The sequence below is a fragment of the Scomber japonicus genome, chromosome 9 (genome assembly GCF_027409825.1).
Source record: "Scomber japonicus isolate fScoJap1 chromosome 9, fScoJap1.pri, whole genome shotgun sequence".
In the NCBI taxonomy this organism is placed as follows: domain Eukaryota; kingdom Metazoa; phylum Chordata; class Actinopteri; order Scombriformes; family Scombridae; genus Scomber; species Scomber japonicus.
Window position 1 is genome coordinate 22,751,061 of NC_070586.1, and position 10,945 is coordinate 22,762,005.

At 38.8% G+C, this 10,945-nt stretch overlaps 1 protein-coding gene across 1 annotated transcript; it reads left to right on the plus strand.

Moving 5' to 3' along the window:
- Nucleotides 1-2,926: 2,926 nt before the first annotated feature.
- fancg (FA complementation group G) lies at nt 2,927-10,078 on the plus strand. Its single transcript, XM_053324971.1, has 14 exons — nt 2,927-3,052; nt 4,434-4,530; nt 4,659-4,781; nt 4,904-5,076; nt 5,616-5,769; nt 6,480-6,610; nt 6,702-6,848; nt 7,187-7,347; nt 7,486-7,552; nt 7,718-8,034; nt 8,119-8,159; nt 8,254-8,427; nt 9,077-9,191; nt 9,824-10,078. The coding sequence occupies exons 1-14, from the start codon at nt 2,972-2,974 to the stop codon at nt 9,915-9,917; spliced, it is 1,875 nt and encodes a 624-aa protein (XP_053180946.1). The 5' UTR covers nt 2,927-2,971; the 3' UTR covers nt 9,918-10,078.
- The last annotated feature ends 867 nt before the right edge of the window (nt 10,079-10,945 follow it).

The window sequence follows — 10,945 nt, forward strand, 5'->3', positions numbered from 1 at the left end:
GAAGCACCAAAAAATCTGTAACTTCTGAGTGCATGCACACTGGTAGGTGAACTGAGCTACGGTGATACAGCATTCACACAAAAACAAACTGAGCTGTCTCCGAGCCTGTACAGCACCTATTGATTACACAAACACAGGGTGAGTGAGTTTACTCTGCATACCTTAAAGGAACAGGGATAAGTGTGTAGGCTGCCTTTCCCTTGAGGAGTATGTTAAAGAATAGATGGGTCAGCACTCAGTTCTTTGTATCAGCCATTATTCATCCCTATGAACATGTGTGTTGTCAGCAGTGACACCCAAGGGACTGCGTAGCACCCAACCCAAGACCTCAGCCTGTCCTCAAGTAGTGTTGTCATGTCTGTTTCATTGTTTTAAGGTAAAACCCCTTAAAACAATAAAACAGCCCACCCAGATGTGTTTTCTGAAGTACTAAATGCATATTGGTGGTGTCCTCATAAAACATATACAATTACAGTGTGTTTTGTACCACTTCTCTCATTCTCAGGGGCATACAGGACAAAAATAACATGCAGCACACGCCATCCCTCCACTGGCTTCATGTTTTATAAATGAGAATAATGGAGCACAGTGTGCAGAATTCTGTTGTGATGAAGATTGCATGTTCAGTACAGCTCATGTTCCTCAATCTCTTGTTATCTGAACCAATGGCAAAGAGCTGAAGTGTACAGAAAACAGACTCATACATTTTCATATTGTGTCAGAATATACAGACCTACTGGAGAAATATTACAATCAATACCATATTTGTGATTTATTAGCAGGGGTGAAGGGCAAATACTGTATTTATGGTCAGAACTCATCATTTATCATGCAAAATCTGCTAGTTCCAGCTTCTAAATATGAGGATTTGCTGCTTTTCTGTCATAAATAATTGTAAATTGAATACCTCTGAGTTTTGAACTGTTAACTGGACAAACCAAGCTGTTTAAAAGCACTGCTGAGGGATCTAGGGGATTGAAGTGGGTGTAAAAGTGACATTTTACATGAATTAGAAATAAAAAATTATAATTGTCATGTTCTCTAATTCACCTACAACTTTTGTTAGTTTACCAGCCAAAATCACATTTAGGATAGAAAAAATCTGCCAGCAGATACCACAGAAGAGACAAACTGTCCAGCAGCTGTCACAAACAGACAAAATCATGGCTGTTGTTAGTTTCTCAAAAGGAACATGATCAGCACTCTAGTGCTGCCTCAGGTGGACTTATCACTGCAACATTTTTAATCAAAGTTTGAAGTATTGCCATGTAGATGACATTGAGAGGGACAGAAGAATAGGAGGTGGGAGGCTCTTGCCATGTAATGACCTTGTCCTTGACAGGAATGTATGGAGAGACAGAGGACAGAGACTGGGAGAGAGAGAGAGAGAGAGAGAGAGAGAGAGAGAGAGAGAGAGAGAGAGAGAGAGAGAGAGAGAGAGAGAGAGAGAGAGAGAGAGAGAGAGAGAGAGAGAGAGAGAGAGAGAGAGAGAGAGAGAGAGAGAGAGAGAGAGAGAGAGAGAGAGAGAGAGATGGAAAATAGCAGGATCGATGCAGAGGAAAATGTCGGAAAAAAGTTGAAACCCAGCCCAGGAGAATGAAAGACACAGGGAAGCAGAATGAGAGGTATCTTCTATGCATGTATGTATGTGTGCATGCTTATTGAGTTGCAAGTGTATTAGGGTGTGTGTAGCAGTGGCCCTTGTTTCTCCACAGTGTTATATTTAGAGCTTTCTGTGATTTGAGACAATGAAAGAAAGGGGGAGCAGGGAGGTTGTGAGGAAGCCAGACAATAGAGGCTGCAAACAACAGGGAACAAGATGATGCACTGATGGAAGGATGTCAAGAGAAAAAGGTAGAGGGATGACAGGAGAGGAACTGGGTGAGAAAAGAGGGAGTCACCTTGGGAGGGACATCTAGAAAAATGGCTGTCCTGGCAGCCTCAAGGATGACTCAGCTGTAATACAATTAAGGCCTTGGATTGCGTTTACTTGCTTTAAACCTGTGGGCGTGTGTGTACGTGCATGTGTGTGCGTGTGATTGTGGCAGCATGCCTCTTTGGCCAATGCTGCCTTTTTAAGGAGTCAACGGCCAACACACTGAGCCAAAATGAATACACCAATACTACTATTAACATCCCTTTATTTTATTTTATTATCAGAATATTTCTTTTATTATCTTTTGAATAACGGATATCTTATATTTTCACCACCATTAACATCTCTTTATTTTATCATCAGTAGATTAACACTTGCATTGTTTTTGTTTGTCTTGCATCATAAAAGTCCCAATTGTTACGTATATAAATGATTTCATTTATTTATTCCATTATCTATTTATTTCATTAACTAATATTCTTAATTTCATTCCCTAACATTGTCTTTCCTAATCATTATTGTACTTTGGCAACACATGTCCAGTGTCACACCGATAAAGCCTATTGAATTGAATTGAATTAATTTGATTGTGCAATTAGTGTGTCTGTATCCAATCCAATCCACTTTATTTATATAGCACGGTTTTAACAAACACAAGGTTTCCAAAGTGCTGCACAACAAGATAAAACACAATAAATAGATAACACAATAGAAGCACAATAAAAGATGAAGTACACAATAGAGAGACAAAAGCAGTAAAATAAAATAAAATAAATGCCCCCATGTATGCAATCATACACTGTATGATTGTGTACAGAATTATGAAGTCTATAAACAAAACCAAAGAGCAGCAACTCTTCATAGATCGGTCCAGACTGATGAAGGATCTAGAAAACAGCAGGTCAGGACTCTGTGACACCACCACCTGCTGGGCTCTGAGCAGACTGCCCGTGTCACCTCCACATGCGACCACAGGGGGCAGCAGAGCCCCGCAGCAGTGCACTCGCCAGTGTTCATCTCCGGGTTGTTAGCTCCTCTTTGCCAGACGAGGGAAAATTTAAATAAATAAACACTGTTACTCAAAATATCAATATAATGTCTGATAACGTGTATAAACCAACTAATTTATTGGATAGATGGATTCAGGAAAACAACGAGTTGGTGAATAAATGGAAGGTAGGTTAGGTTTCTCTCTTATTTTTAGTTGTTAGCTGCCTATTAGCTAATGTTACTTTTCCTAAGTATTTTAGTGCTCGGGAATAGATAAAGAAAGCAGAAAGTCACAGTGTAAAACTAATAGGAAATTCATGCTTTTGGTAAGTTAGGCTGTCCTAATAGCACAGTCTTTAGTGTTGTGTGTGGTGGTGTTTAGCTGGTGTTTTCTATGAGTAGCTATTCATTCCATGAATACTCATAGAAGTAGGCTATTCATGGCATTCATGGCATTTAGGTAAAAGCAGCAATAACACACTACAGATATAGTCAGTTACGAGTAAAAGTCCCGCTGTCGAAGTTTTAACTTGAAAAATGAACTTGAAATATCAGAGTCAGGCGATTAATTGTATACATCGTATTGTATAATTGTATTGTTATTACTGGTGATGTATTAACATGTAAGTATCATATTGTTTTAGCTGGTTTATGGCGAGATCATTTGAACTAATTTCTATACATATACTGTCGGTAGTTATGTAACAATACATCTCATTTATAAACAAAACAGATGTACTACTTGTTGTATCTCTATATCTATAAAACAAATGTTGTGGAGTAAAAAGTACTATATTCCCCTCTAAATTGTAGTAAAGTATTGCAGTATAAAGCAGCAAACATATAAATAAACAAGTATAGCTACCTTAATGTTGTCCATGTACTGGAAGAATAATTGGGTTAATGTACTCCACCATTTACTATTCTCTAAATGTAGCAATCACTGTGTTTCTGTGTAGAATTTAGTGGCATCTAGCAGAACAGACTTGGCAGAAATGTGATATAATATTCATAAGTATGTTTTAATTTGTGTATAATCCTGTGAACATAAGAATTGTGTTTTTGTTACCTCAGAATTAGCCATTTATATCTGTATAGGGGATGAGTCATCTTCCACAGAGTCCACCATGTTGCACTTCTATGCTTGTACAGTAGCCCACTGATGAACCAAACACTGGCTCTAGAGAGGGCCTGTCGCTTTTTTCATGATTTACACAGCCACTGTAGGTTCTCCTACACATTTGGGAGGGGAGACGAGGCGTTATCAGATTGTTATCAATGCTATATGCGACTAAATTGGTAATTAATGGACATTCAAATATTGTTCTGAATCCAATTTACCTGGCATTTAGTACATTGTTTTTAGTAAATTATTTCAAATAAGTTTTAGTAATTTAACCCTTGATTTTTTTTTCATCTAATATAGTGTATTTAAATGTTTTTACTTTTTTGTTACGTATGATGTGATATCTGATATTGGCAAGCTGAAGACAAATTTCTACTTTTGTGCAACAAATGTGGACAATAACGTTGTTTTGATTTGATTGGTTTCAACTAATCATTTCAGCAGCAAGAAGGAAGAGGAGATACCTTGAGTCCAGACCAGAACCAGAGCCGTAGATGGTGGTCTTCTGAGTTCCACAAACTTTTAAGAAAAATCCAAGGTGCTTCATCTTACAGCTTCATCTTACAAAAGCTTCACAATTTTGTGAATTAGTGGAACTCAGCTCTTACCTTTTTCCATCCTCTTACCTGCCTCCTTTCTTTTCTACCTCATGTTACTCTCCTGCAGGTGTTCCTCCTCTTGCAGACATGCAGATAGAGCTGTCAGTGGTGTACAATGCCTGTTTGTACTCTATCGCTCTGTCTCAGGCTTCAGAAGCTGAGCTACTCCTCACACAAACCACAGAAAGAGGTAGGTTTATGCTTTGAAATGACAATAAAACTAGAGACTAAGAAGACATGGAAAATAGTCCAATTTCATCCAACTTCATGGTAGTATGACTCTCATAGTACCCCTCCTCATGTTCCCTGCAGTTCTACAGATGACTGGAGATGACCCCATGGCTTCAGACACCCCTGTATTTTGGAGAATTGTTCTCAAATCAGTGGAAAACACAGCTTTGAATGCCAGTGTACTGCACCTTTTCTGCCTGCAGTGGGCAATCTGGCTGACAACCTGCAGGCTGAAAACTATACAAGAATTTCAGGTAAGATGGTGCTTCTTAGACCCTCCTAAAAGGTGGGTCTCAGTCAGTGTCCAAGTGAGCTTCAGTATGGTTTTTTTTTGTTCCTTTGATGTAACCATCAAGACAGTTGTGTGGTATGGATATGTGACTATGTTTAGAAATTCAGGAGCTCAACAAAATGAATATATCTATCTGCTGATCCTGGTAACCTTTTTACCCATCATGTTCCTGCTCAGGCCAGAGGTAAGTGCCTCACACCAAATAATATGAATTGTTGGATTTATTCTCCCAAATCCAACAGAGACTTTTAAATTGTTTGGAAATATCATTTTGAAGAAAAATATGTAGAAATGTGAATTTAAATGCAATTTTCCCAATGTCACTTGTGTGTCCAGTCCAGTGCACACTTTGAAGAGTAAGAACACCCTGTACTTGTTGGTAATTGTAAGTAAAATAGTAGTAATCTGTATTTCATTGATAATTACACACTTACAATGTATTGATTACCACCCATCAGTATGAAAGATTGTGGGGTTTGTTTGTTTTTTACTGTGATGCAGGAGGAGCTGTCCTGTCTGTTTGAGAAAATTTCTGCTGGAGTTGGGGATGACATGACAAGTGAGGCGAGGGGAAGGTCTTCTAACGCTTCACTATTGGTGATGGACCCAATAAGACTTATTGAATTATTGCAGATCTGCACCTTTATTGTCCAAGGTCAGCAACATTCATGTTTTTGTTTATGTATATTAACAGATCAGAATATCATGTGGAGCTTAAAATGGAGTTTGTCAGTTTGATTTCTTCTTTTTGGCTTCTAAATACATGTTTCAGCATATTGTAATATATTCACCAACAGTGAAGGGGCAGACAACCTAAAATATTTGTGTAATGAGAACAGAAAAGTATATTTTTTTGAGTGTTGATTGTTGTCATCAGGGAGGCGTTACCGCAGCCTGAGGACTAGCACAGAGAGGCTGATGAGTAGTTTCTTTCTATTAGTCAGAGTCAGAATCATTAACATGGACCTTGCTTAAAGAATAAATGTTCAACCAAAGGTCAAGACTTTTCATGTTCATCACCACTTTACTCTAGTTAAATTTCATTTCCATCAGCTACTGTCTCTTTTTCTTCACTCTTTTTAACTTTAATTTTAGCATTTAAAATTGTTCTCATTGACATGCCTACATTTTGTAAATATGTTCTATTACACATTGTCAGACAATGGCAATGTAGCATTTCACTATATATGTCTGTGACAAATATAGAATAGTTCTTATAGATCATGCTTATGCTCCAAAAAGTGAAAACAATGTTTTTCTTTAAACCAAAGACAAATAATATATGTCAGTGACTTATAAATTGACTCTTTGTGTTTGTAAAGTAACTAATTAAGTGTTTTGCTGTGTTCTTTATGATTTATTAAGGTGCAGAGAGGCTGAATGAGGGTCGGAGTTCAGAAGCACTGACTGATCTGCAGACAGCTTCCTCCCTGCCAGCTCCCAGATCTCTATTAGCATACTCACATCTCCTGTCAGGCTCCTGCCTTGCCCATATGGTACACATGCAGACAAAGTCAACATATATGAACAGAAAATGATTGGCATTACAGCAGTGAGAGTGTGTGTGTGTTTTCATCTTGTCTCTAGAGCTGCCCTCAGATGGCATTGCAGTGTTTCAGGAAGGCGCTGGAGACGGATTCACGCTGCATATGTGCTCTTTACAAGAGCATGCTCATCTACAGACAGCTGGAGAACACACAGGCTGAGATACAAGCTCTTCGTTTGCTGCATTCAGTGGGTAACATACAGTACATATGTACATATGTACATCCTCACATCCTACACAGTTTGGCTCTGTACATATGTACATATATATATGCTCTAATGGGGAAAACTGCATTTTATCTGTTTGCCACTCTGGTTAGAGTTATGTTGTATTAATCATGAATAATGAAAGGACCCAAAATGGGTCATGTGAACTATTTTTTATGACAAATGCAGATAATTATACACATTTCTGTTGTTGAATAGCCCTCAGTAAGTGGGACCAAAAAGTTAATTTCAGACACTGACACACATTCACATAAGTGTAGCTTTAAACACTGAAACATGAAACCTCTCTTGTTCCACAGACATTGATGTTGCCCTCTGCCACAGAGCCCATTGTAGCCGATACTCATCTCTTATCCCCGTCCTTACTACTTCGGAGCCAATCTGTGAGCAATCTGCTCTTTGTCCCCTCTGCCCTCTCTGTCCTCCACAGTTTGGCTCTGAAGTGCGTGCTCCATGGGAGGTAATAGTACCAGCATGGAGCTCAAAAGCTCTGATTCACTGACATCTGATCGCAAAGATGATGATTGATCTAAGAATAGCACACACATACACTGCAGCTTGTTGTTAAATGGGTGTGGTGTCTGTTGTGTTTCTGCAGGGTGTCAGACAGTGTGGAGTATTATCTGGACTTGCTGGCTGTTCTTCACTCAGAACATCAACACGAAGTAAGACTGGAAGCACTCACAAATTGATTTAACTATTGATGAGTTCTATCAGGATATTAATAATAATATCATTTTTGTCCAGTCTTTTAACACATATGCTATAAGTCTTGTATGGTGAAAAATATTTTTTAACTGACATCTGTTAACTAATTGTGTCCACCACAGGTGTATGCTGAGGTGCCTTCTCTCCCTAGGTTACCTGAGCTCTACCTGGAAGCCGGTGCTGCCTTGCTCATGGCCCGACGTCCTGTGGATTGCGTGGCGCTGTGCGATGAAGTCATCAGCACAACACTGGAGCTGCTGCCAAAGAAGGTGGTGTTGGAAGAGCTGGAGGAGAAGAGTGAGGCAGTGACCGGGGCAGTGTGTGCTGGGGATAAAGAAAGGGTGGCGATGCTGCTCTGGACTGGTGCTGCTTACCTCCTCCAGGGTCACTGCCACACTCACACGAAGGACTGGAAACAAGCTGTAACTTATTACACAAGGTCTGTGAGATGGGGGTGACTGTATTTCTGTCATAAATGGTCATGTTACTATGCAAACACATAAGACTGTATTCTGCATTACAGGTGTATCAACCTGCTGGTGAATGTGCGCTTTAAAAAGAAAGGTGAGCACTTTCTTGCTTTATTGATGTTTTGGAGAAAAGTTTTCCAAAGAAAACCTCCAGCTATTTTTAACTGTGCATTTTTGTTCAATTAAAGGGTTCCAACCACAGATTCCCAGTGCCGACATGGTTGACAGACAGAGAACAGATCTGTGTATCCTGCAGAGGCTGAAGGGGCTTTCATTAGCTGGTAGAGGGGTCAGCTTCACCCAGACAGACACACTCAAAGAGGCACTGAGAGACTTACAGCTCAGCCTGCAGGCATTCCCAGGTACACAAACCACAGTTGTACCTTAATAACATACAGAAACGCTCAAATTGGTTTTTGACAGGACTATTGCTAGTGCACCGTAGCAACCTGGTCATAGAGGCAAAGGTCAGCCATTGGCCAACATTTAACACTCCAAATGGGGATTATTAATAATTTGATACCACTGTGTAATCCCTTTGTATTTTCAAAGTTAGATAAAAACTTTATCCCACAGTTTGACAACATCCTAGTATGTATATTACTGTTCTTATTTATTGAGTATGAAAACATTTAGTAAAAAATTTAAATCTAAGGCAGAGATTTATGTGTTTTACCATTATTATTTATTTTATTTCATTGTTAGGGTTAACTAGAATTTGAAATGAAAGTAATAATCTGTAACAAAATATTTTAGCAATGACAGTTGTGTGAAAGGGTGCTGAGCGCAAGACAAAATAATCCTCCATAAATATTCTGTTTGTTAATAAGGAGCAGCTACTTAACAAATGTGAAAATGTTACTGTAATTATGATCTTAGCCTCTTATTTTTAATAATGTTTTTACACTACTGTTCTTTTCATATATGAGTCAGTTTGACATTAATGCACCATAGATAGTGCTGTTGTGAACTTTGTCAGTATATGTCTCCATGCTTTATGTGTTGTTCCAGAGTGTGTGGCTGCAGGGTTGTGGTGTGGTGAAGTCCTGTGGAGGCTTGGCAGGAGACGGGAGGCAGCTGCCTGCTGGGAAAAGACCTGGAGTTTCACCACACAATCCACTGCAGAGTAAGACATTGTCATTCATTTATTCATTACATTTAATGACTTTCAGAGTGTGGTTTATATGGTTTCATACTTGTGTGCTTTTTAACTGTCTTCATAGTCGGAACAAAAATGCATGTTGGTGGATCTGGTTACATGTGGAAAGATCCAAATATTGTTGTGAATGCACCTAAAATGTTCTGCAGTGGAATTTAATTGTTCAGGCCACATTAAACAGTGGTCAGAAATGCATATGACTATATGCTGTTTAGAGTGATGTGAACACAAATGTGTCCCCAACCACAATTAAGATGCATTTAGTCAGTCTGGTGTGTGTATAGCATGGGGAACCTTCCAGAAACAGTTGATTGCCGAATCCAAAGATCTAACATGTTTCAAAGCTTCATTCCGCAAGTCAGAGTATGTAGTGCTACATAATGTTGTTTCACCTCATTGTTGCAACGTAATCACCGGGTAACAGGAAGTCAAACATATATATTTACTTAAGTGATGAAATTAGACAGATTTTAAAATATGAACTAGATCTAGATGCAATCTGAATTTGTTTATTTTAGTCTCTTGTTGCTTCATGAAGGGCACATTTGCTATGTTGTGTTGTACTCTTCCTCTAACTGTAAGATACCTTTGTGTTGCAGAATTGTTCCTGTGTACTTGCAGGAACCCCAGTCTGGCCCCTCGTTGGACTCCACAGAGCTCCACAACAGAATACAGGAACTTGGTCCTCCCTAGTGCGCCTGGAGAGGTAGAAAAGAAGAATACCCTATCACTTACAGAACGAGATCGACTTTCTCATGCCTGTGAGCTAAAACCTGTACCCACAACAAACGTGTTTGCTGGGATAGCAAAGTAAAGCATCTTGAATTGTAATTTAAAGATGAAGAATGAACACGGTGTGGGTGGTAAACCTTGCAGGTAGTTTTTGCACAAAATGTTGAGTAATTTCTGGACATGATGTAAAGTTGTTTGGTCCCTGAGGGTCTGCACTGCTTTGTATTAGGACAAATGTGTATAGAAGACTGTTAACTCTAATTATATATGATGATTATCATGATAAACTTTGCAATTAAAAAAAAAGCTTTGTGTTACGTGTTCTGCAGCAACTGAATGTTAAAGTCCCACTCCACTCAAAAATGTGTTTTGCGTCTTGTTACTAGCATCATTGTGCATAAGTATGTATTCACTGTTTGACCCTGTAATGCTGTTTTCACATGCAGCTGCTGAAAGTAGCAAGTCTCTCTTAGCTAATTAAAAATCTTAGTTTAAGGGGTGGACCTGTGAGCATCATTTGTGACGTCACAACTTTTTTGGAGACAATACTGGTCCAATATTTAATTTGCACATATGTGATGTGGAGACATGAATCCTGCAGTGCACATATGCGGAGAATAGGATTTTTAGACTGGTCTGTTAGATATAATTGGATTTTAACATTATAATTATATTTTTGTGTGGTAAAACCATATCAGACACACAATTTTGTTTTAGAGTATTGGTCTAGGGTATTTTAATTTGTCTCAAATTTAGGGACTATTTAATGAATAGAGCTTCTGCTTTTATATAGATTGTAAGACAGATGTAATTAATTTGCACAGATTTAAATCTTAACACACGCAAGATGTTTTCACGATTCTTCAATATCAACGCGGTACACACCAATTGGATGACAGAAGTTTGGCGACAGGGTTAAACGACCAATAAGAGAGAAGTTGATGAAAATAGGCACCGCCCACTCATTTGTAACCGGCAACGTCAGGCTC

Coding starts and splice junctions, on each gene's coding strand:
- fancg (XM_053324971.1), top strand. CDS start 2,972: ATGTCTGATAACGTGTATAAACCAACTAATTTATTGGATAGATGGATT. Junction 8,035..8,118: donor GCTGTAACTTATTACACAAG/GTCTGTGAGATG, acceptor TCTGCATTACAG/GTGTATCAACCTGCTGGTGA. Junction 8,428..9,076: donor CAGCCTGCAGGCATTCCCAG/GTACACAAACCA, acceptor GTGTTGTTCCAG/AGTGTGTGGCTGCAGGGTTG.